Below are 26,249 nucleotides of genomic sequence, written 5' to 3'. Positions count from 1 at the left end.
CTTTGGAGTGTTACAAGCTCTTGGTGCATAAAGAAGATCTGTAAAGTTGCAAAGACCATGTCAACATATTCTGTTACACCAAATACACAAAAGAATGATCTTTAAAAAAGCATCATATGACCCCTTTAATGTATGTGGGGATTGTATCTTCTTTATAAAACTTTTTTTTCACAGAAACCATTTAAAAATAGCTATTAAAAGAAGAATATAGCACTTGTCCTGCTCATCTGTGAATACAGTGAATACTAAGTCATGTAAATGAATGAAGGGTTAGAAAGATGCTATTCATTTTTGCTTGATCACCTTTTTATATATATCTACCTGAGGCACTTCCAAGAAATGGATATTAATCTTTGATCGGACAGATCCCATGCTTATTATGAGCAGGTCATAGGCATGTATAAACAATTTTAATTCGTGTTTGGATCACTTGGATATCTAATGTATGCATGCACACATGTGCTTTGTGCAAACATGCAAAAGACACACAAAAAATGGTTATGTAAATGATGATTAAACAATTGTTTGGAACAACATTTCATTGATTTATTCATATGCCCTTTTTTAATGGTTGTTAGCATTTATATTTTTTTCTAAGCTTTTTTGCATTTTTGTGCAGATGTATGAATCTAAAATGAGCTACTAAAACATTTTGAGAAGTGGTTGCTTGAGGATTATTGTTTTCATAACATAATGTATATCCAACAGCTCTTTAGCTATATGCAGAAAACAGAACACGCTGCCTCTTAATACCTTTGTAGGTCCTAATCCAGTGGTTCAACTGGATATGAATTGTACATCTGTGAGTTTGTTTGTGCGCACTTACATACGTGTGCACAATATTTCAGCTTTAAAAAAAATGCAATTACCAAAGGCCCATCAGGCAACAAAGTTCTCTTTGCTTTCTTTCCCCCTTCAACATTTCAGAGATAACTCCAACTTAAACTGTCTTGTTTTTAGACTAACAGTGGCAGTGATTGTATGCAGGATGCTGAGAACAAACAATGTTTTATGCAGGATGAGTGGAACTAAAGATGAAACGTTAGTTAGCCGTAAGCCAATTTCAGTTTAGACAGTAGTAACCCATCGTTTCAATGGGACTATTGTGGAAATGGACTAGTGACGTCAAATTAACTCTATAAAGGCATAAATTCATAGTTTTGATAAAAAAAACAATATGAGAACAGCAATCCCCTCCCAGCCCCTTAAATACATCTTCAGTCTTTTCTTTGGCATTGATATCTTCAACTGGCCAAAACAACTGGTCAATTTTTGCACATCATATTTTTTAAGCTAACAAATAGTCTGGTTTAACATGTTGGAGATGCTAGAGTACAGTCACTACCAGGTAAGATGAGACTTTTTATTGATCTAAAACAGAAATAGTTTAACATTTTGCGGCATTGATTACATTTGTTTATCGACTGTTTTTTTCTAATCAGACTAGTGTGTTTCCTTAAATTTCCTTTCTCAGACTCATAGGCAAGCCTGTGCGTTTAGTCTTTTTTAGCATGCTTGCAATATTTATACACAGAGCAATTATAAAATTATTTAATGTATCAAATATGAGCTTCTTTTCTATAAAAAAATAGAATTTTCTTTGCAGAATAGAAATTAATCATATGCACAGATAACATACAGTATTAGTAAGTATCTGAATGTCTGTCTGACCATATTGGCATCACCTCTCTGTTTGTAACTCAGGTGCAAACCCACCTGGAGAGCCCCTCCAAGTACCACATCCAGCAGACCCAGAGGCAGCAGGTGAAGCATTACCTGTCCAGTGCACTGGGAGCCAAGCTAAGCCCACAGGCCAGCACAGGGCCCGGCCCCAGCCAGCCCACGGAGCACGGCATGCCCCCTGTACCAGGAGCCAGCGCTCCTAATAGCCCTATGGCACTTCTCACCCTCAACTGTGAGAAAGAGGTAGATGCAAAAGCTGGCATCACCAGTTATGTCAATCAGACTTTCAGATAATACATTTTGCCAAATTATAGTGTCAAAATATGGTGAATACAGTGACAGGATTCCAACGCAGCTTAGTTTTCCTAAAATGTGTGTGAATAATGTCCATAGACAAATAAGGAAAAGGGAAAACAAGAATGTCTCTCCATATGATTTGTATTTTACCAAAGCACGAACCTTTGGATATTTTTCTTATTACAAATATTTTTATATACACTACCTTTCAAAACTTTCAAAGGTTTCCTAAGCTCACAAAGGCTACATTTATTTGATAAGCAATATAGTACAAACAATTTCATGAAAATAATATTACAATTTAAAATAACTTTTTTTTTTTATTTTAAAATTAATTTATTCATGTGATGGAAAAGCTGAATTTTCAGCATCATTACTCACGTCTTCAGTGTCAAATTATCCTTCAGAAATCATTCTAATATGCTGATTAGGTGCGCAAGAAACATTTCTTATAATTATCAATGTTGAAAACAGTTGTGCTGTTCAATATTTTTGTGGAAACCTTGATAAAAAAATAATTCAGGATTCTTTAATGAATAACGTAAAAAAAAAAAAAACATAGTATTTGCAATTAGAAGGGAAATATAAATATTTTGTAACATTATAAATGCCCTTACTGTCACTTGATGAATATAAGCATTATTTTCTTAAAAATCTTACCCAGACCAAACTTTTGAATGGTAATTGAATGGTAATGTCACTCTATCAAGGATGAAAATTATTATGAGTATTAAGTAACTGCATGCTGAGGCCTATTAGATGTCAAAAAAAGCAAGTTATGTGAGTTGCACAATTTTTCATTATTTCTTCAAAGAGTTCCTGCCTTTGTCTGTGAGAGATTGATGACGCCCTAGTATAGCCTTTGATCTAAAGTACATCAGTGCTGTAAGGATTTCTAGGAAAGTAAAAGGTGTCAGCTGGGAAAAAAACATAGAAGTTCTAAGAAATGATTCATGCATGTGGTGTATGGTCATCTTTCATTGTTTTAATAGTCAATTATCTTATTGGTTTAGCATTTCTTATTAGCCAGGTTATGACTTCATTACTAACATAAAGCACTAATTAGAAGGTGATGTCAACACATTATGTTCTTGTTTTATATTATATTTGAATTGTTACAGATGGACGATGTAATTGAAGACATCATAAGTTTGGAATCAAGCTACAATGATGACATTCTAGGATTCATGGATGCAGGACTTAAAATGACTAATATGGTAAAGGGCCTAATAAATGATCAGGATTGTAGTATCATGCATGTTTGTTATGTTTAAGATTTATATAAGCACCTAAACAGTCAACACATGCACTGAAATCTTTGTGGTTATGGTTTATCATTTTTCAGATTCCAGTTTCTGCAAACCTGTTGGACATGTACAACAATCATGCTCTTCCTCCAGCTGGGGTTACCATTAACAACTCCTGCCCATCTAACCTACCGGCCGTCAAAAGGGAATTATCTGGTAAAATTACATTATCTTACCTATAATTAATGTTTATAACAACTTTTGGTTACCATGCCAAAACCCACCATTCTTAGGAATAGTAAAATTATCCATATTGTGTGCAGTTCCGAATGCACAATATCAATGTCAGATATATTGTATTAAATAGTTACCCCAGCACCTGGCATGATGCACATGATGGACAAGCCTGGATCATGTGGCAAGTTTGACACTTATCAAAGGCCTGAAGGCTTTCCAGTAGGTATGTTTCCCTTTCCTCGGCCTCTGAAGGCTCTAGGCATGAATAAAGGGATTTTTTGTCATGAGACTGTACATTTATATCTAGAACATATTATTTAATTGCCTAATGTGTGTCAACAAGTTTTACATTCGAAATTACATTTACATACATAGTAATTAAAGAAAAATTATTTTCAAGCTTAATGCACAATTGGCATGTGTAACAATTGCCTGTGTATTTGATAAAGACAGTAATTGCACACAATATGGACACTTGATTAAATATATATATATATATTTCATTTATCATGTTGGAGTTTACTAGTTAAGAGTCACTGATTTAACAATTTGTTGATTTATGAAGGATTTCTCTAGAACAATATGAAAACTAGCTAGAATAAAAACTGCTAAAGTGTGATTTCTGGAGTTGGCTTGATATTGTCCACAAATGCAACTTAACTTCTTGGGGTGTAGGTGTTCCAGGGGTGGAGTAACCAGTAACATATGTCTAGGCGTGCACAATTCAATTCACTTCTACAACTGTTAATTAACACTAAGAGCAACATCAAAAACATGTCCAGTCTTTAGCTATAACTCACAGAAATATTTTACTGATATGAAGTTTGTTCATTTACGGAATGAAGTTTGTTTGTCATATCACCATGAGAAAGCTGTTGGGAATTTTGAACACTTTAGATTTATACTGTGTCAAATTTTCAAAGATCTGTCTTGTAACATAAATTGGTGAATAAAAGCAGAAGATAGACTAATGTTACTATATGATAAATATTGAATGGAATAGAAGAGAGAATAGATTTGAGCAATGTATGTTGATCAATCCTAAAAGGACATTAATCTTGATTTATCAGTACAGTATGTACTTTTGCACAGCATTGTAGATATTGTTCTTCAGGCAGTGTTTTTAATCAAAAATCTAAATCAAGTCAAAATCGTGATTGATAAAAACACAAATTTTTATCACAATGATATGGGGTCTCCATAATGATGAATGATTTGCTACTGAAAAGCTAAAGTACAAATCTCTTACAAGTCTCTTCTATATTTTTGTCTCTTCTACAGTATGTTATACTTGTTATCTGTTCTGTCTACTGCAATATTTTAAAGGTCAATACAGTCATAAAAAATGAAGTTTTATTTATGCAACAAATCATTGAAGAAGACAGGAGTGAAAATTTATATCAGATTATCTGATTCAAATCTAGTAGTATTCTTGTACCAATATCCAGTATTCTTGTGTTTGTTTTTAAGACTTATGAAGACATAAAAACAAGAGAACATTAATTGAATACCAGACAAATGGTGTCATGTTTTCTGCACATATCTGTGGTATTTGTGATGGTGTTCACAAAACTGAAGCTATTGTTGCTCTGAAACATAATAGGCTACATCTTTCTCATCATAATGGAGACTTGCTAATAAGAGAATTGTTTATTATAAACTTGCATGCATTACATCAAACACATCAGACAGAGTTTTTAATTAAATTTTTTTTTTTTTTTTTACATTTTTAATAAATGATTTCATTATTAACCGAAATGATTCTTTGTCAAATATGAAATGGTGGGAAAGAAACCCTTAAACACAACTAAAGAAAGATCTTCACATATCAAGTCAGCCTTCTTCTATTCACGGCCATTTACAAAAATGGCAATTATAGTAATGAGAAGCAATTGTTTTAAATGTAAAACATTTAAATGCCCATAATGTATACAAAATAAAAAGGAAACAGAAGCTGTCATAGAATAATACATGCGTATAAATTGTTAAAGCTAAGAGGATCCCTTGTATGTAAACATTGGCTGAGGTCTCACTGAAGTGAACCAGTGCTCAGTTCATCGCACCACTTCTCATAAGCCCGGAACAGAGTGCCTTCATCAGTGTCGTTGAAGATTTCTAAGTGAGGAATGAGAAAAAATATATATACTTTTTCTAAATCATGTGACTAACACTTTACACGATATGTTAAAAATCCCTTTTGGGTGCTTTAAAATCTCTTCTTTTTAATAACCTCAAGTCATGAAATTCGTACTTGTAAGATGCTTGTACTTGCATTATAATATGTGTGTGTGTGTGTGTGTGTATATGTATATATATAATTTACTAAATAATTATTGATAATTAATAATAAAAAATCGGTTACACTTTATTTTAAGGTGTCCTTTTTACAGTGTAATCATGCATTTAAGTACTGAGTAATATCAGTTAACTACATGTACTTAGGGTTAGGATTAAGGTTTGGCTTAGGTTTACTTGCATGTAATTGTGCATAATTAGTTGTTATTATAATAGTAAGTACATGTAACATGTGTAACAAGGACTCCTTAAAATAAAGTGTTACCGAAAAATCTTAACATTTGTTTTTGCAGATAACATGGTAAAACAATGTTAAAATACATTTTTTCCCTTGCTTCACCCTCTACAGTAGGGTCATATTTTCTCAGTCTATCAAGGTCTCAATGTTCAAGTTTTTTGAGGATGAAGGGATGTCTAACAACCTGACCATGGTTGCATGCAACATTGTGACTTTTGAAGTTATGCCAAAATATTGTGCCAAATATGAGTTTAAATGGTGGTATGACATTTGAAAAAACATGGCATGTCTTCCTTTTCCTCCCTTTTAAAAGTTGATAAGCCAGTTTACCCTAACTATGCATGATTATATGGTTCGTTGTGTTTTATGATTTGGCATTCTTTTTCCAGTCCTAGATTAGCCTTTAAGCATGTTATCCTTAAGATTCAAATATATTACCAGCTCTTCCAAGGCCTGTTGGTAAAGGCATTCTCACAAGCCCTCCAGAGTGTTGTAGTCTGTCACATAGAGATTTCTGAACCAAAGCAAAGGTGCAGTCTTGATGCCACACTGGCAGCTCCAGCCCCAGCATGCAACAGACGATCCTGAACTTCTCCTGCTCTGTGAGCAACCCCATCTCACATGCCACATACACCATGTAGGCCATATCAATATTCACTGCTTCACCGTGGAGTAAAGCTGGTAGGACTTTCTAAAAAAAAAAACGGAAAAAATAGTTATTGCTGCATTTTGCATGCATGCATAACCAAAACCTGAACCACAGTTTTAGGAATTCAATTCTGAGAACAATTTTCAGACAGACTAAAATAATGTATCTCACCTAAGAAAAGAATATTGAAAGCCTTGCAGCGAAACAATACTATAATTTTTAACCCCACCCAACCCTTTGAAAATAGTAGAATGTGCGGCTGATGAAGTGAAGATACCATCTCTAATTCTGGGCTGATCAGGTGACCGAAGTCGACTAGTCTGTCAAGATCATCCTCCCACAGGTTTGGGGCCAATTCTTCTAACATGGTTTCTATAGCGACACGGGTAGAAACAGAAGCAGGGTCAATGAGGTCGTCTTCTAGAACCATACCGGACTGGAACTTCGAGTCTAAAAGAAACTGCCCCTGCATTTCCAGAAGTTCAAACAGCCCTCTGTGCTTCATGAGAGCCATCTAAAACAATAAAAACACAAATATAATAAATATAAACATAAATAAAAAAGACAAATAATAATAAAAACACAGCTTTGCAAAATTCTGCTGATTTGCAAAAAAGGCCTAATATTACATAATTTGATGATGTTTAAAAAATATCATCAAATTATATATATATATATATATATATATATATATACTGAAAATATCAGCTTTAATACAAAATAACAAAAGAAATGTCAAAAGTTTTTTTCAAATGTCAAAGACGCATAATTTAACTTGAAATCTAAAAAGGAGTGGAAAAATATATTCCAATACTCCATTTAATGTTAGAACATAAAAGCTTTTAAATAATTACGCTTTTTCACAAAATCTGTAATTTTCTATGGCTGTTTGGATGTAGTAAAACACCCACAGATGTAGCAGAAAACATCAGAGGCCTTGTTAGCATTTTCTTCCATCACTGGCCATAATTCGAACCTTGAAATCAGGATTAGATATAAAAATGTCTTCAGAATTATTCATACATGTGAAAATTGACTGAGATTTGAACAAATAGTTTTAATCTGGTTCATAAGACTTATGTCTTTGTAGCGGTCTTTCTAGTGATTAAGGGATAATACAGGACTTCTTTACCTTACAAATGGTTGTCGAAAGCAAAAATGCTAAACAATGCATATCCTAATTTGGGAGAAAGTATGATGTGCTGAAGAAAAACAGGCCGTATTTTGGGAATCAGCACTCCAAAATTAACAAGAAACAAGTATTGGATTCCATTCAGCAAATATGATGCAGAGTGGTGTAAGAATACAACTTATAACAATAAATATTCCAAAAAAGGGAAAAAAATGTACCTTCAACATTTCTGCAAGACCATTAGATATGTGTCTGCGAGGAACTGTCTGTATAAACGACCTGTCCAAGAAGGCAGCAACAGGTGCGATGTAGGTGCCTAGTTTGTTCTTGCAATTTGCGAAATTCACGCCCGTCTTTGCTCCAACGCTAGCATCGATGTATGACAAAAGGGTAGTGGGAACACGAATGTATGGAGTGCGCCTTCTGTAGAGGGACGCTGCGAGACCCACGATATCCAGGCAGACTCCACCTCCGATGGCGATGATGGGCTCCGTACGCCGGTCGATACCAAACCGGTGGACTTTCCCCAGAATCTTCAGGGCCATTTCCATGGACTTGTTCTCCTCCGTCGTGGGCAGGGGCAGGATCCAGTACTGGACGTGTCTGGCCTCGAGGTAGTCGGTGACCTGAGAACCATAGAGATTGTATACTACCTCATCCATGACTATGAAGCGTTTTAAGGGCTTGGTGCTGGACCGTAAGGCCTCAAGCTGCTGAGTGTCTCTGATGTGGCCCAAAAGCAGAGTGTCATTGCTGGGGTCAAGAAGATTTTTGGTCTGAGTAACTGTATATGTGAAGGTGATGGGGGTGACCACTGTCCAGGTGGTGCCACTAGAGGAACTGCAACATATAAAGCTCATAACTCATTTTGTAGCTTGTTTTTCAAAAGTCAGATTAAATATTACAAAAAATATAAGTGGTGCTACCTGACTGCAATATTTCTGTTTTCAAACGAATTAAAATCTAGATTTTAATTCGTTTAATTAATTTAATTTAAGCATTTGCTTGAAAAATATTTATTTTTTTTAAATAATATTTTTTTCTAATATTTAGGTGTAAAAGGCCCCATGGATGTATAGCAACACAAACTACTACTGCACTTTGCTGCAATACTGACACAACCTGCTTTGCATAAGTGGATGATTGAATTGGATATGTAAAGTGAGCTCATATTTGACTCCTCCTGTCTCACTGGAGACTTAGTTTGAACAAAACAGAAATACATATGAACTAAAATTGCAGCTCTGTTAGCATGTCCATTTACTAATAGCAAAATTATACATAAGTTGTTATAAAATTCTGTACATCAAAAGCTATGAAATGCTAAAAGTAATTTAAATTAAAATAATCTGAACAAATTCTTTAACATTTTACTCAAACACTGTTAATCCATAAAAATTAAATGTAGCCTATTCGCTTTAAATATATACATATTTTTAATATAATAATAATCATAATGCAATTTATGATCAGATAAAAAACACATTATCCTTAAAGGGGTGGTTCATTGCGATCTAGAGGCGGTTTAGCCAATCACAACACACTGGGCTAGCTAACCAATCAGAGCCCATCGCCTATTTCTGAGGGTGGTGCTTCATAAAAGAAGGAAATGATCAGCCCGTTTCTCAGAGAAGGGACAAGAGAGGTGTGGAATAAAGGTCAATTATGTGAAAAATAATGTGTTTTTTAAAAAACGAAGCGTTAACACATGTTAGACTGCACCCCATAAACACAATCAAGCCTAGAAAAAAACCCAGTGAACCACCCATTTAAGACCTGCAATCTATTTGATGCTTTTAAGTGGGTCAAAAAACTGACCACAGGTGGGTGCAGTTTCTCAGGACAGTAGGAGTTACTTGAAACTGATGTGACCCTTAAAACTTTTGACCCTAATGCACCTTGATTCAGCCTGACTTTAATAAAACTAGATAATTTCATTGTTTCCATAAAGCACACTTCATTGTTTCCACATAAAACACACCTGACAACATACTTTTAGAAATAAAATAAATAACGTAAGCTTTTCTATAAATGTTCGCAATACTTATTGATTTATACGCACATTTTAGCAGCTGACACTCGTCCTTTTATTCCTTGCTTCACATTTTGCCCTGCTTTGCGTTTCCACGTCCCCTTCACCTGCACCAGGCTGAATACGGTTTCCTTCTGTCTGTTGAGGCTCTCCATCGTCGAGTTCTCCAACGACGGGTGGCAAGGAACAGCTGGCTGGCGAATTTCAGATGTATTAACTGTTAAAGGTTCCTCAGCTCTCTCCATATTTGTAGCGTCATTAAGTAATGTCATGAGGTGCATCAGCAGGAATCTGGGAGGAGCTTGCGCGGAATACTTATGAAAGGTTCTCCCTCTCCAAAACCGTGATGTCTCACTGACTTTGAACTTACACAACTCACGTTCGCTATACGAACAGTTATATGTGATGATCACACGTGCGCAAACGCCCCGAGGCGGGTGGGTTATGAAATATGACTAGATGTTATATGAGAACTAAATGATGGACAGGTGCTGTGATGCAAATTGGATCTGTCCACGATTATGAAGTTACATTTTCTTTATTATTTTTGTTTCTTTCTTTCTTTGTTTCTTAAATGGAGCACCAAAGTTCACTGTCATGAAAATGCAGAATGTCAGAATGCGCTCCATTCCGAGAACTCTATGTCAATATCATTGTTTAAAGAAGGCGATAACTTTCATTTGTTGATAGACTCGAAGAGTGTGCAATGTTTCATTGATAACAATCATAAGATCCCCTTTTTTATCCCAGACAGTTATTAGTTTTCTTTCAAACACACACAAAAAATAAATGATTAATGAATACACCTAAATTATTTAATACAACTAAAACAATAACAAAATAAGTGAGATAAGGAAAAGACCACTGAAGCCATTGGTGTATAAAGAGAAGGTGGTATAACAGGTTTGACTGTTTGATAAGAAACCACGTGCACACAAGCAAAGTTAGTGCAGACCTCATTGACCTTTGCTATCCAAAAATGTCAAATTATGAATTATGATTTTTGGAATTACTGTGCATTAGTAGCATTTTTTATTTTTATTTTAAATGGATATAATTTGTAATTATATTGTAAGTAAATTTTATGATTGTGAGGACTAGATATGTGTTATAGAATGATATCTTATGGAGTTTTAGTTACAAGAAGTCAGTCATATTAAAAAAATAATTTGACTTTTGAACTTTGCATGCCCCATGGTATGTCCAACATAGGCCTACTTTGGAACTCTTTGGAACATAAAGTCACTTTCATGATTCCTTTTTTTATTAAACACATTTTAGGTTACCTGCAGAAAACAAAAAAAACAAACAAAAAAACAGGTAGTCATATTGCGAAATAATTTTACACTTTATCTGTGCATGCCATGTCAAGCAATCCAATATCCAATACTTTGGAACTTTGGAATCACTGTCATGTTTGCTTGTTTGTTTGTTTGTGTGTGTGTGTGTGTGCGTGTAAGTGTAAGGTTTCTTTAGTAATGTTAATTAACATTTAAGACTTGAATAAATCAAGTTAATATTATTAAACATTTCAGTCAAAAAAATTTTTTATTCTCACAACAAACATAAAATAAGTAGTTTTCAGATGTATTAATGACCAATCTAAAATAATAAAATAACTTTCATTCCATTATAAGCTCAGGGGTTTCAACGGGAACTCCCTGTAAATGTTCTGAAGTATAAACATAAACAACTATTTTGCAGTCATTTACATATTTGACACATTGAAACATTAAAGAAACATATGGTTCAAGTGAAATGAGTTACTTGAGCAATGGTTGGTGCTCAAACCGGTGGGTTTGCGGGTCGTGGACTGGAATTCACAAAGGTCAGACAGCAGCAGCCCTCGAAACTCAACTCTACAGTGCTCGGAAGCGCAGTTACGTAGTCTGTGCACGCACAAGTGTGAAAGCTGCACACAGAAACGGGGCGATGCACTGACTGCGAATTCGTTACCTTGTGTAAGTTTGTGACGTGATCATCATTTGCATAACGCTTGTGCTTGTAAGGTGGCCTTGTGCAACGGAGAACACGGCCAACACAACCCTCCCAATTCATGCAACGAAGATTAGCTATGCAGGCAGCAAAAGGTAGGAATGTTTACGTGCGTCAGTTTGTATTCCCGAACTTGTATTACAGATCGCTAAATGACAAGTAAAACCGCACATTTTCTGAAATAACGTCAGTTCTGTTTGTTGCAGCAGATCTAAAGCATGTGTAATCTACATAGTCTTACAACTCACAGACAGCAAAAATACTCCGTTTTTACCGTTTACTTACTAAACTCTTTCATGTGTCGTTATGTGTTTATTTATGGAAAATTAGAGGTTTGTAGTCAAAGGGAGGGAATAGTTATTCAGTTGTTGGAGCGATTTGAGGAATTTTCTGTAGTTCTAAAAAATATGCATAGCCTATTAATATAGACAAATATTTATTTTAACATTACGTGACTTTAAAAGCTATTATTTTTGGACAGGTTTTGCAAGTTAAACTTCATGATCTTGCTCAGAGGAATCTGAGCCCTATACAGAAACATCCTGTATCAGAATCTATCAGAATCCATGGTAATTTCACTTAGGAAATAGAATTTTTTTTTTTCAAATTAGGATACTAAGTTTCTGTAAGTGGCGGCTCGTCGGGGGAGGCAGGGGAGGCACAGCTTCCCCATAATTTTGAGGTGAAAATGGGAGGAGGACGATTTAATGTTAATAAAATTCACAATTAATTTCAGTTCATGTCTCAGAATGTGTATTTTTTGTTTGTAATCTCACAGTTGTAATACCATAACGTGAAAGCGCCGCTTTTCTATCTCGAATGTGCCGAATCTGCTGATGTAATGGCAACCGCTAATGATAGAGAAGGGGAGGGGGAGGCCGGGGGAGAGGTGAGCTCTCGTGCCTCCGTTGGAAAAAAAAATTAGCCAATCACCATCGAGTGTTCACTTTCAGCACTGAGGTGATTTATGAGTAAATTATGTGCAATGTCTTGGCCACTAGGGATTGTTACATAGGGCTATACAGGCATCTAGTGGCAACACAATGATATTACAGATAATAAATTGTGCAAAATCTTAACAGTCAATTTACAAATAATGCATTCAGATTTGTGGAACTCAATGCACTGAATCTCCACAAATTAGTGTCGTTGCTATGACAACCAATTTGAATGTGACAAGCAACTGGTGTCTGAAAAGAATTATATATATATATATATATAATTATTTTATCTTGCTGTATGTATGTCGTTTTCTTTACGTTTTCTGACTAAAAGCAACCAAAAAGCCATTTTAAAGTGGTTAAGCAAATAATAATAATAATAATAATCGGCAGGGATCCCAGACCAATACAATTAGTGTGCCTCCTCTATTTTAAAACCCACGAGCCGCCACTAATAGCCTACAACTGGGGCACATCAAAATTACAGTAGGCATTATTTAAGCTTTATTGCTATTATAAAAAACATCAACAATTAGCCTACAGTTTCTAAATAAGCAGAAGGTGGTGGATGTTTTTTCACTTTGTGTTTCGTGGACCCCTAGCGGTTCATAACGGAACTGCAAGGGGCTCGTGAGGTGGGAGAAGAAATGGCAAATTAAATTAAATGTTTTTATGGTCACCTGCCAAAAAACAGTGCTGGGAACCACTGTGTTGCTCTTCTTAGCAACAAACTGTACCCGTTTATTTATTTATTTATTTATTCATTCATTCTTTCTTGGAATGGTTGCAGCAAGCAAGATATGTGGCCTGTATGAATATTACATTCTACAGGCGTGGTGTGTTATGTAATCAGTTCTCTACCAGGTAGTAGACATCAGTAATAAGTTTTGTAGCTGTACTGCATAGGCTTACCTCTATGAAAGCTTATATATCTATATATATATATATATATATATATATCAAATCTATGATTGTATGCATCATAACACATCTACATCAATCACATACTACTAATAAATGTACTAATCCATCTTTTTAATATTAGTTTCAGACACTCCTGTGGAATTTGTCATTGAGTACCTTCAGAAGGCTAAAGAGATCGCAGAGAATAATGCAAATGTTCCAGCTGAGCTGTGTGATAATCTTCAGAAGGCCCTGGACATTGCTAGCGGATTGGATGGTTACCTTGAACAAATGAGCAGCCAGGAAAGTGAACCGTTGGCTGAGTTGTATAGGTAACTATTCACCTGAACCTTTGTGTGGGTTGCAGATTATTAGTTTTGTGAATGATGTGCCTTTGTTTAGGATGTGTTTGTGGTTACACTGTGTTTGTCCTGGAAGTGTTTGTGCAGTGCAAGATTATTTTGGCTGCCAGTCACATGCAATTATGCATTATTGTAATGTTGTATTATGTGTATGAATATGCAATATATACATCGTGACTGTTTATTTATTTTCTTAAGGAAATCAATTTCTCATGACTGGAATAAGGTACATGAGGATGGAAAAACCTTATTCAGGCTTCCTATTACATGCATCACTGGACAGGTAGAAGGTATACATCTTTAAAATACGAATCTTTTTATTTAATCTTAGTTTAATTGCAACATTTAATGAATATTTTAATTTTCATGTGTACTTTATGTTTGATGTCTTCATAGATACACACAATTACTCACAGTTGTTCATAAAACCAATAAAATGGAAAATAATTATTTTACTTCTTTACAAAACACTGAAAAACCTTACTGACCCTAAACTTTTAAACAGTTGCGTATATGTGCAAACTATATTTTAAGACTGGTTATTGTCATTCTATAGGTCAGGTATTAAAGATGCTGGTCCATATGAGCAAAGCAAAGAGGGTCTTAGAGATAGGAATGTTCACAGGATATGGGGCTTTGTCAATGGCGGAGGCCTTACCAGAGAATGGCCAAATTGTTGCCTGTGAGCTCGAGCCTTACCTGAAAGAATTTGCACAACCTATATTTGACAAGTCTCCCCATGGTAAAAAGATAACTGTGAAGACTGGGCCTGCTATGGATACCCTGAAGGTGGGGAAAAACAAGTCCTACCTACATCTCCACAGGCATTTGAGCTGTTAAATAGGTCCTGTCCAGAAAGGAATTTTGATTATTTGATTATTTTGTTAAGAAAATGCTTTAAAAGTGTACTATGTTGCAGGAATTAGCTGCCACGGGAGAGCAGTTTGACATGGTTTTCATTGACGCAGACAAACATAACTACATCAACTATTACAAGTTCCTCCTGGACCATAATCTGCTGCGGCTAGATGGTGTTATATGTGTAGACAACACACTGTTTAAAGGGAGAGTTTACCTCAAGGACTCAGCAGATGATTTTGGAAAAGCCTTGCGAGATTTTAATCAGTTTGTTACAAATGATCTTCGAGTAGAGCAGGTGTGCAAGTTTTTCTCTCAAATATGAGCTTTTATTCATTTTATAAAACTTATGTTCTACAATAAACAGACAACCCAGACAGTTCTGAATGTGAGTTGTTTGATCTCTGTTTATAGGTCATTATTCCTCTGAGAGATGGCCTCACTATAATACGAAGACTGCCCTACAGCCCTCAGGCAAACACACAGCTGAAGGTACAGTATACTTAAAATATTTTTATAAAATATTCATCACGAATAATTGCTTAGGTGTGTGTTCAAAAGCACATTTGTGACCCTGGACCACAAAACCAGTCATAAGGGTCAATTTTTCGATTTATACATCATCTGAAAGCTGAATAAATAAGCTTTCCATTGATGTATGTATGTTAGGATAGGACAATATTTGGCCGAGATACAACTATTTGAAAATCTGGAATCTGAGGGTGCAAAAATGTATTTTTGGCTATTGCTACAAATACACCCCAGCGACTTAAGACTGGTTTTGTGGTCCTTGACTCATACAATGTATTTTTGGCTATTGCTACAAATATACCCCAGCGACTTAAGACTGGTTTTGTGGTCCAGGGTCACATTTATGCTAACGTCATAACTTAATAGAAAACTTCAGTACAGCTGTTGATCAGATCACTGATGATGATCTATGCTTCATAGAGCACAGTGACTTATGATGAGGTGTTCCGAGGAGTTCAAGGGAAGCAAGTGCTGGACAGGTTACGTTTGGATGGAAAAGTGGCCTATGTGACTGGGGCTGGTCAGGGCATTGGCAGGGCCTTCGCACATGCTCTCGGAGAGGCTGGAGCCAAAGTCGCCATCATAGACATGGACAAAGGAAAGGCAGAGAATGTGGCCCATGAACTGACTTTGAAAGGTAAGTGGTACTTTCATGCTCTTGTACTTTAGGCAGTGTTGTCACTGTTAACTAAAATTAAAACTGCAACTAAAACTATTAAAAATCACTTTTGGGAAATAAGAAATATTAGATGAAAAACTTAAATAACTTAAAAATTTGAAAATTACAACTAACTGGCAGCTAAGTTTTAAGTACTAAAATTACTGAAATTGATATAAAAATTAAAGTAAAAAAAAAATCTAAATGGAAATATTGTTAACAATAAAAACTTGTACAATAAAATAAAAATGACAAAAAGCACATAACACAATTACTGAAAACAAACTAAGATTAAAATTAAAACAGAAAATATAAAAATAGAAGCTAATTCAAATATGAATTAATACTATATTAGTACATAAATAATGCTAAAATAACACTGATTTTAGGGGTCCTACTAGAAGCCATAGGCATACTGGATTTTTCTAAATTGCGCACTAGTTTCACAAAGTTTTATTGGCTATTATATTTATATTATATTCATATTTACTGTTATATTTATAATGCTTACATTACTTGATTTAACCAGCAGATGGTGCCCTAGTATCATAGTACCAAACAGAATGACACTGTTTCCCAGCTGTTCAGACTTATTCGTGACATCTTTTGTCTTAATATACAGTAATTTTGTTTGTGTGCACTGCAAAAAATGTTTTTCTTACTTAGTAATTTTGACTTATTTTTTTACTACAAATATCAAAATTTATCAAGATATTTTGTTAGTTTTTGCTTAAAGCAAGAAAAAATATCTGCCAATGGGGCAAGAAAAATAATCCTGTTTTTCCTTTGAATTAAGATGATTTTTTACCTCACTGGCAGATCTTTTTATCTTGTTTTAAGCAAAAACTAACAACATTTTGAGAATTATTTTTCAGAAAACAGGTTCTTTTGTGTGTGTGTGTGTGTGTGTGTACTGTACTAATTTCATATAGTTTATATGATTGAGGAAGTGTTTAAAATTGGAAAAACCCCACATTTATGTCTCAATCTAATAAAGTGATATTTATGTGTTCATGTGCATGTTGCACTTTGTCTTATCATTTTTCTTCTTCTTATGAATCCATGTCGTTCCAGGCATTTCAAGCATGGCTGTGGCCGCGGACATTAGCAAACCAGAGGACATTCAGAAGATGATTGATGACATTGTTTCAAAATGGGGTGTTAACTAAAATTAAAACTGCAACTAAAACTATTAAAAATCACTTTTGGGAAATAAGAAATATTAGATGAAAAACTTAAATAACTTAAAAATTTGAAAATTACAACTAACTGGCAGCTAAGTTTTAAGTACTAAAATTACTGAAATTGATATAAAAATTAAAGTAAAAAAAAAATCTAAATGGAAATATTGTTAACAATAAAAACTTGTACAATAAAATAAAAATGACAAAAAGCACATAACACAATTACTGAAAACAAACTAAGATTAAAATTAAAACAGAAAATATAAAAATAGAAGCTAATTCAAATATGAATTAATACTATATTAGTACATAAATAATGCTAAAATAACACTGATTTTAGGGGTCCTACTAGAAGCCATAGGCATACTGGATTTTTCTAAATTGCGCACTAGTTTCACAAAGTTTTATTGGCTATTATATTTATATTATATTCATATTTACTGTTATATTTATAATGCTTACATTACTTGATTTAACCAGCAGATGGTGCCCTAGTATCATAGTACCAAACAGAATGACACTGTTTCCCAGCTGTTCAGACTTATTCGTGACATCTTTTGTCTTAATATACAGTAATTTTGTTTGTGTGCACTGCAAAAAATGTTTTTCTTACTTAGTAATTTTGACTTATTTTTTTACTACAAATATCAAAATTTATCAAGATATTTTGTTAGTTTTTGCTTAAAGCAAGAAAAAATATCTGCCAATGGGGCAAGAAAAATAATCCTGTTTTTCCTTTGAATTAAGATGATTTTTTACCTCACTGGCAGATCTTTTTATCTTGTTTTAAGCAAAAACTAACAACATTTTGAGAATTATTTTTCAGAAAACAGGTTCTTTTGTGTGTGTGTGTGTGTGTGTGTGTGTGTGTGTACTGTACTAATTTCATATAGTTTATATGATTGAGGAAGTGTTTAAAATTGGAAAAACCCCACATTTATGTCTCAATCTAATAAAGTGATATTTATGTGTTCATGTGCATGTTGCACTTTGTCTTATCATTTTTCTTCTTCTTATGAATCCATGTCGTTCCAGGCATTTCAAGCATGGCTGTGGCCGCGGACATTAGCAAACCAGAGGACATTCAGAAGATGATTGATGACATTGTTTCAAAATGGGGCACAATTCACATTGCTTGTAACAACGCTGGCATCAACAAGAACTCAGCTAGTGAGGACACTAGTCTAGAAGAATGGGACCAAACCTTTAACATTAACCTCAGAGGAACTTTCATGTGTTGCCAGGTACCACTTCATTTATATATTTAGTTTGTCATTAATTCCAGCTGAGATAAACCATTTAGTCTAGGCATTCCTGAAAAAAATTATTGTTAATAATGCGGCATGCATTTATAAATAATTTCATAGACCCACAGTCAGTCAGCATCATGCTGTCAACAGGAGGCTCCCAGATCAGAGCCTAAAAAGGGACCCAGGTTCAAATCCCCACCTAACATACAATATACCAAGCAAAATTGCCACTGAACCTGACAGCCATTAATCACCATGCATTTTTGTTGTATGTAAAGCAGCGTTAACATTTTGTCACATGGGTTGCTATTACTTGTATTTGCCCAAACGTTTGCAGATTCTAGTTGCTTTTGTATATTAGCAACAACTTTTCCATTGGTTTCTGACATTTCCCGGGAGACGGAATAAAAGCTCTGATAGGGGAAAAAAGAGGTGTGAAGGAAAGTGATTTCATACCTACAGCATTAGAAGACATTAAATCCTGCCAGGCACCAAATAAATCAGAGTAAGCTGTTTTACACAAAACCGAGAGGTGATGGAGATGCCTCACACGCATTAAAATGAACGCCGGGAGTTTTTGACACTTTTTGTCTCTCTGCTCATCCAGGGATTGTTATTCCTCTCCCTGTAGACTGTAGACGTGGAAGTCTGATTAGTGAAGGTGTCAATACTGTGACGTTCCTCTGAAAGCACATTTGTCTCTTTTCTCCCTCAAATTACTGCCTCAGGCGGCCGGTCGTGTCATGCTGAAGCAAGGATATGGCAAGATAATCAACACAGCTTCCATGGCCAGTTTAATAGGTGAGTGATGATTTTTATGCCGCCATAAGCTGAGATATTACACTGTCTCTTCCCTCTGAATTTAATACTCTCATCAAACGTAGGGGTGGGGTTTTGGAAAGAGAATAAAAGAAGTAAAAGAAAGAAAACTTGACTGTTTTTTGTTATAGGGTATAGATACACAAGTGTCCATGATAAAGACAAAGAAAACATTTTTGGAAATCTAGGTTAACACATGTGCCGAACTTTTAGAAATGTCATGTTGGATTCATATGGTTTTGAAAAATATCATTATTTGCAAAGTAAAGTTTCAGTTAATAGTAATAACATTTTTCTTAATCATTGAAAAAATGGACATTTAAATTTATGCATTTAATCATTAAATATATATAAATAATAATAATAAATTGATAATTTATTTATATAGACAGAGAGAGAGGGAAAATTGCCTTGAAATATATATTTAATAAAATAATAATATATCTTTCTCCCCTAAGACATAATAATAAAAGTTACGCAAAACTACTTGATAAGGTTTTCTTTTCAATAATTTCATTCTTTTAATGAGTATTTTTCATCATCATGATTTCACATTTTTGACTTTATACTTTATATCAGACTTTATATCAAAAAGAATTTTAATACAGAAATTAAAAACTTACTCTTCATAGAATCATCTTTAGTTTTGTACGCAGGCTGCTCCGCATAGCTTTTAACTCACTAAAACTACTGAAAGCTGCTAAATTGCATGTAATATATCTAATATAGTGTTTGTGTGTACAACCATCTAAAATTCACTGACCCTTTTATTGTTTGTTCAACTAGAGCCCTTCAAATGTATTGCCCCTCAGAAGCCTGTTTTTGCATCATTATAAACATGAAAACTGTAATGCTGTTGAAAGGCTTTAAATTGCAACTTGCTCCAGTCTCGTATAAAGGGACTTCCTGGTATGCCGCCGGTCCTGGGTGCTCCGTCTTGAACTGCAGTAAAAAAACAAAACAAAACAAAAAACGTGTTTTTATGCAGCACACTGTAAAGGAACGTTATTTGCTACGCAATTCCTCCAACAGGTCCCTTGCTGTGCAATAGAAGCACTCCATCAACAGTGTAGTCAAGTAGCCATTAGCCAATAAACTTGTGTACCATATGGACGCTAGTCCCAACTGTGGGTGCAATCTGTAACAGAAGCATGCTGCTACAGGAAGTGGAGAGAGAGAGAGAGAATGAGAAAAGGAAGGGGGAGTAGAGGGCAAGAGAAAAAAAGTGATCAATTACTCACATTACATACAGTCCTTCAGGAATTTTCTTTATTGGCCTGGACATCTGTTATAATATTGTCATAATGTGTAATCAGATGGGGGCTGTTGTAGCCAAGTTGGGGAATACATCTTGAAAGTCCAATTAAAATGCACAATGACACTGCCTCTGTCCATCTGGTGAATAGCATTGTTTCCCCCTCTCTTTTTCTCTTCTGCATTCCCGTCGACGTGGATGGGCATTTTTTAAATTCATTTTGGTATAATTCTAATTATTTGTGTGAGTTTGTAGTTTTCTTCTTTACGGCCCGTGGATAAAAGAGGCATTTAACCAAAAATGGAAGATAGGTGGCATCATGCATTTACACATGAAGTGGTATCTGAACAGACTGGCTGTTAAAGGGCAAGTTGACCCAAAAATGAAAATACTGTCATCAATTATACATTCTTGTGTCATTTCAAACTCATATGAGTTTCTTTTCTCTGTGGTGCACAAATAGAAATGATTAGAAGAATGTTAATGCTGCACATTCATTGAAAATGTCAAAAATCCAGTGACAGCATTCCACAAAACATCTCTTTTTGTATTCATACGGTATAAATAGTCATATGGGTTTGGCCCAACATGATGGTGACTAAATGATGACAGAATTGCCCTTTTTTTTTTTTTTTAAGAAAAAAAAAGGCTCTGATGACATCACTTTGACCTGCAACATCTCTGAAATTTACAGATCAGAGAGGAGCCTTGTTTCCTTGCTCTTGATATGTGAAATGAAAATCTGGATGTATGTTAAATGTGATTTAAGATATGCTTCACTTTCCTTTTTATCCTCTCAAGCCAACTGCTCTTTAAAACTACAATACTCTTTAAAACATCAATGCTGCTCTGAGGCATACAGTAAAAAGGCCTGCTCTCTTGCCAAATTTTCTGCTAGGATTAATACATGTTGGCCTTTTTGTGTTTTCTTATCTTGAGGCTTAAAGCTTATTTGTAGGCAAAGAACGGCCTCTTTTTTGAATAACAGCAGCTTCGCTCGAAAACCAGGCTCAGCGCAATCTGACAATTGTCCGGTTAGCATTTCTCCTTTAAAACAAACGAGGGGCCAGAGAGCGCAAACCCATCTCCACAGGACCGGACGCTGCCTTCGCACAGCTGTGCCGTATTTATCATCTCGCTCCCAACCACGCCAATTTGGCAGTGAGATCACCGGGTGACGAGGTTAACTACTAAAGTTGCATGTAACTTGGAGCCTCCCTCGTGATGATTAATTAAGCAAGCCCCTTTTTCCCTGCATTACATGCAGTGTCGAGCATCTGTGATGGTCAAGACAAACAAATGGCGTTTTGCCTTTGTTCCTGAAGATGATGCACACCGAACATCCCAAGTAATTAATTTTACATCGCTTCATCTGCGGGGTCCCAAAAGCTAATGAAAGTGTTTTCATGTCACATTGGAGTTCAAGACCCGCTCACTGAGTTATGAAGGAAATGAAGTAATTGGGCCTTGTATTAATCACATGTTTAGGTCATTATAGAGTATGAAATGGATTTTAATGTGTGTTTAAAAGTTGAAAAGTTGGTTTAATTCATTATAATTTATTGATGTAACACATAGAGCAATTGCTTCAAAGCTGGTTCTAACATGTTATACTCATAGCAGATGCATAGCAGGTTCTTCTGGGAAAATGCACAAAAATATTGATACAGAGGTACACAGAAGTGTATATAAATGTTTTGTCCAATAAAATGAATCTAGAATAAAAATGTCATCTACCTGTAAAGCCACCTGGAGGTGAAACTTAAAGGTGACATATTATGAAAATCTGACTTTTCCAGGTTTTAAGTGCTATAATCAGGTCCGCGGTGCATCTACCAACCAAGGAAAGGTGAAAAAGATTAACCCAGTAACTTTGTTTTGGTAAGCCTTCTGCAAGCCTCTGAGATAACGAGCGCGTCTGATTTCGCTCCCCTAGTGACGTTGCAAAGGGATCTCATTATAATATTACCGCTCTTAATCTGTAAATTTCCACCCACGGCGCCATCATTTTGATTTCGCAAGCGACAATGGTGTACCAGTTCTAATGCCATGGCAAAAGTCTGAGCAAAACATGCTAACTGTTCTGTGTTTGGCTGTACAGACGAGCACAGAACACTGTTTAGAGTCCCATCCTCAGAGGAGACGAGAGCAGTGGATTTATTTACTGTATATTGCTGCTGCCACACAGATCTAAAATAAACATGCAATTTATTTCCCAGCTGTTTACATTCACAGACATAACCGACTGTTTTTGTAACTCGAGTGTTTTTAACATAAACTTGAATGAGAACTTAATTTAGTTCTCACATGCTGTGACAGCCGCTTTCTGTACGTGTGCACTCAGAAAACCGTATATCAGAAGTTTAAACTAATATGGTTTAAAACGCACAATTTCAGCGCGATAAACATGTTAATCAGAACCAAAGTAGATGTTTTTAACAGGTCCGAGCTGTAATGGCACAGCTCTATTCTGGAAAAGGGGGTGGGGAGCAGCAGCTCATTTGCATTTAAAGAGGCAGGCACAAAAAACAGCGTGTTTCGGCTTCCACTCAAAATAGGCATTTTCAAAATGATATAATAAATTATCTGTGTGGTATTTTGAGCAGAAACTTCATAGACACATTCTGGGGACCCCAGAGACTTATATTACATATTGTAAAAAGGTGCATAATATGTCTCCTTTAAAGTTTCATGGAACCATAGATGCCAATAAAGAACCTTTATTTGTAAGAGTGTATTTAATAAAGGTTAGTTCCTTCGATATATCCCACCACATTGTGCAACAGTACGGTTTGGATGTTAAAAAAAATCCTATTCATTTTCTTCAAAGACAAATGGATTTTTAATGACAACATAAACCAGAACTCTTAAATAAAGATTGTTTTTTTAAATCCCTATGGAGAAAATCAATGGGAAAAATACCTCTGGACTCAAGGCCACTGAAAAAGTGCACCATCACAATTGTCCAGTAAAGGAAATTTGACTATTGTGTCAAATAATGTAATGGGATTTCACTCTTAAAAGGACTTGAAATTACTGATAAAAATGTTCTTAATAAGTTTTAAATGTCCTGTTTCCTTCTCAATAGTGCCGCATCCGCAGAAGCAACTGTCCTATAACACATCCAAAGCTGGGGTGGTAAAGCTCACGCAAACCTTGGGCACAGAGTGGATCGATCGAGGCGTTCGAGTCAATTGCATCTCCCCGTAAGTGTGACAGACCATAGACTTGTGCTGTGTGGGATTAGTCAAAATTTAACTGGAATACATTTTTATTGCTGGTAACATGATTATTTCCCACTTGGTGCAATCTTAAGCAGAGTCACGTGCTTTGGTTCTCCCCAGTATTATGTTTTTGAATGTAACACATGAATCAGTGCCAACTTTTTGTGCAAACAACAACATCAACAACAACAAAAAAGCCTTTCTCTCTTCATATGTGCATTGCACCAATTAAGCAGAGAGGACTGTTTTGATATTTAAGTGGAAACTTAATTTGTTTTGACAGGGTCAAAATGCATTATTTTCCACAATGGGCCACACAATTGAGACTCGGTTTCTAAATTACAGTGTGAAACAATGCAATCCAGCTTAATTGGATGACGTCTAGAGGGATGAGTGGAGCAAACAGTTTCTTTAATTGTTATATTCAATTAGGGATTCAAATTAGCCTCTTCAGCAGAAGTGTCAGCAAAACAATGGCAGCCTTGTTTGTATCTATTTGTCAGCGCAGTTCTTCTGAGGAAAGGAAGAAAAGAGCAAAAGGAAGCACGCGCGTGTCGCTTGAAGCCGAGCATCCCCAAGCCCCCGTGCTTCCGACAGCAAATCCGCAACACGTGCACATGTGCTCTTTATTCATTTCTATATAGCACCAGCTTGTTTTCTAATTTTAATTTGCAAGGAAGCAATTCTTTTCTCTCCGTTAAACCCCCACCCCTCCCTCAAACACAAGGTCTCTCAATGGGCCCCTGATTTCTGTGAAGTGACCGTTGGTAAATATGCATACGGGCGGGGGGGAGGGGGGACCACAATTAGCGCGTGTGAGGTTGACTGCCGCCTGATTTCATTGGCAAATTTAGCTGCGACAGTGATAAGCTGCATTATCTACAAAATTGGCTGAGGGAACACAGTAAGCCTTTGATTGCCAGGACGAATTCCCAGATAAAGCAGTGCTGAAGAGAAAAATAATTGAGATTTAAATGTTAACTAAAGGTGTCACATGCTACTTCAGTGCCTCTAATTTAGCTGCGGTGTCGGATTTGGTATCAAGTCGAATGAAATCTATTTGTCCGAGCTTAAATGGCACGGAAGGCTGTTGGGGATTTCGGCTGTCAGTGAGTGTGTGAACAGACAGGCTGTATTTCCCATGCGGCCGCCACGGCGTGAAGTACATTTGCTCCAATTTGGAGTGCATTTCCTTTAGTTAGGGACAAAAACGCCACTCAAGTTTGGACGTAACTTCAAAATCAAAGTTGATGTGGACAGTTGGTGATCCAGTTTACTACACGCAGCTCTTTTAGTGCTGCCTATAATATAAGAAATATACTCATTATATAATACAGTCATCATGAAACGGCAATTGCAATTGCAGCGGCAACCCAATTCATTTGAAAAATAAAAAATAGCAAGAATTGATATCATCTTTTGGAAATTGATTGGATTGTGTGCATTTTGTACCAAATGGAACCAGACCTGAATGTGATTGTCGTCCTATTATTGGGACAATTTATTTGAGTGGTGATGATGGTGACCATGAAGTGAATGGTAAAGAAGCTCACCCTCGCAAAGTTATATTATGTTCTATATTAGAACATATATATAAACATATATATATATACATTTTATATATATATATATATATATATATATATATATATGTACCGAACAAATAACAGTGTTGTTTTAACCACGAGTGGAACTTCATTGTAAACTTCCAGTTTTATATATTGTTACTTTTGTAACAAACAGGGTCAGTTTTGATTTCATGTGGACTTTAAGACTTCTGAAGTTCATTTTGGAGTGTGTCAATCACACTATCCATCCATCAAAGGACATTGAACCAGTGTAAACACCATCAGAGCTGTTCTGCTCAGTACTAAAGTCCTTAAAGGATAGCCAACTTCATTTTATGTCACTGTGACTGCTATAACTGAAACAACACTGTCTCCCTGCCTCTCATGTCTGATCTGTCTCTCTCTCTTTCTCTACAGTGGTATTGTTGACACCCCTCTCATCCATTCAGAGAGTCTGGAGCCTCTAGTTCAGCACTGGCTGTCAGATATCCCAGCCGGACGACTGGCTCAAGTGACAGACCTCCAAGCTGCAGTGGTATACTTGGCATCTGATGCCTCTGACTACATGACAGGGCATAACTTAGTCATAGAGGGTGGTCAGAGTCTGTGGTAGAGAAAGTTTGCCTCTTGGATTTGGTAATACACTCTCACCCAGTGTTCCTAAAGGATACTGAGTCACTTCCTTGATTTTAATGATACAGTACATTGGTGAAGGGAAGTACTGTATTTTAAGTTATCTATGGGTCCACAAACTTGTTTAGTGTGTAGTGTCTCATTTGTAAGCAACTCTACTTGTGCGTTATTTAACTAGTGCATTTTGTATATGGTTTTTATATTTGAACACTATTACAATAAACACTGCTTTCCACAACTGTAATAAAGTCCACTGCA

General features: G+C 35.7%; 3 protein-coding genes across 5 annotated transcripts; 2 read left to right on the top strand and 1 right to left on the bottom strand.

The window, feature by feature from the left end:
• The first annotated feature begins 1,281 nt into the window (after positions 1 to 1,281).
• Positions 1,282 to 4,942, top strand: LOC107750266 (microphthalmia-associated transcription factor-like). Its single transcript, XM_016565577.1, has 6 exons — positions 1,282 to 1,348; positions 1,705 to 1,926; positions 3,102 to 3,197; positions 3,326 to 3,443; positions 3,595 to 3,687; positions 4,935 to 4,942. Exons 1-6 carry the CDS (start codon positions 1,316 to 1,318, stop codon positions 4,940 to 4,942), a joined length of 570 nt encoding a protein of 189 aa, XP_016421063.1. The 5' UTR covers positions 1,282 to 1,315.
• Positions 4,933 to 10,062, bottom strand: LOC107750277 (2-epi-5-epi-valiolone synthase-like). Of its 2 annotated transcripts, XM_016565589.1 has the most exons (5): positions 9,841 to 10,062; positions 7,997 to 8,618; positions 6,924 to 7,160; positions 6,436 to 6,688; positions 4,933 to 5,579 (listed from the first exon to the last, which is right to left on the bottom strand). In XM_016565589.1, the coding sequence occupies exons 1-5, from the start codon at positions 10,053 to 10,055 to the stop codon at positions 5,494 to 5,496; spliced, it is 1,413 nt and encodes a 470-aa protein (XP_016421075.1). In that variant the 5' UTR covers positions 10,056 to 10,062; the 3' UTR covers positions 4,933 to 5,493. The 2 variants fall into 2 exon arrangements, with proteins under 2 accessions (XP_016421075.1, XP_016421076.1); XM_016565590.1 differs by lacking the exon at positions 4,933 to 5,579 and having other exon boundaries at positions 6,577 to 6,688; positions 6,818 to 7,160.
• A 1,669-nt stretch (positions 10,063 to 11,731) lies between these two features.
• Positions 11,732 to 26,249, top strand: LOC107750276 (2,4-dienoyl-CoA reductase, mitochondrial-like). Of its 2 annotated transcripts, XM_016565586.1 has the most exons (12): positions 11,732 to 11,900; positions 13,792 to 13,981; positions 14,210 to 14,301; positions 14,568 to 14,800; positions 14,931 to 15,167; positions 15,284 to 15,361; positions 15,821 to 16,037; positions 17,133 to 17,200; positions 18,346 to 18,486; positions 19,221 to 19,293; positions 23,655 to 23,772; positions 25,776 to 26,249. In XM_016565586.1, the coding sequence occupies exons 1-12, from the start codon at positions 11,867 to 11,869 to the stop codon at positions 25,969 to 25,971; spliced, it is 1,677 nt and encodes a 558-aa protein (XP_016421072.1). In that variant the 5' UTR covers positions 11,732 to 11,866; the 3' UTR covers positions 25,972 to 26,249. The 2 variants fall into 2 exon arrangements, with proteins under 2 accessions (XP_016421072.1, XP_016421073.1); XM_016565587.1 differs by lacking the exon at positions 17,133 to 17,200 and having other exon boundaries at positions 18,278 to 18,486.

This window comes from Sinocyclocheilus rhinocerous, unplaced genomic scaffold, assembly GCF_001515625.1.
Source record: "Sinocyclocheilus rhinocerous isolate Xijiao unplaced genomic scaffold, SAMN03320098_v1.1 scaffold963, whole genome shotgun sequence".
NCBI lineage: Eukaryota > Metazoa > Chordata > Actinopteri > Cypriniformes > Cyprinidae > Sinocyclocheilus > Sinocyclocheilus rhinocerous.
This window is presented reverse-complemented; position numbering and strand designations above follow the sequence as displayed.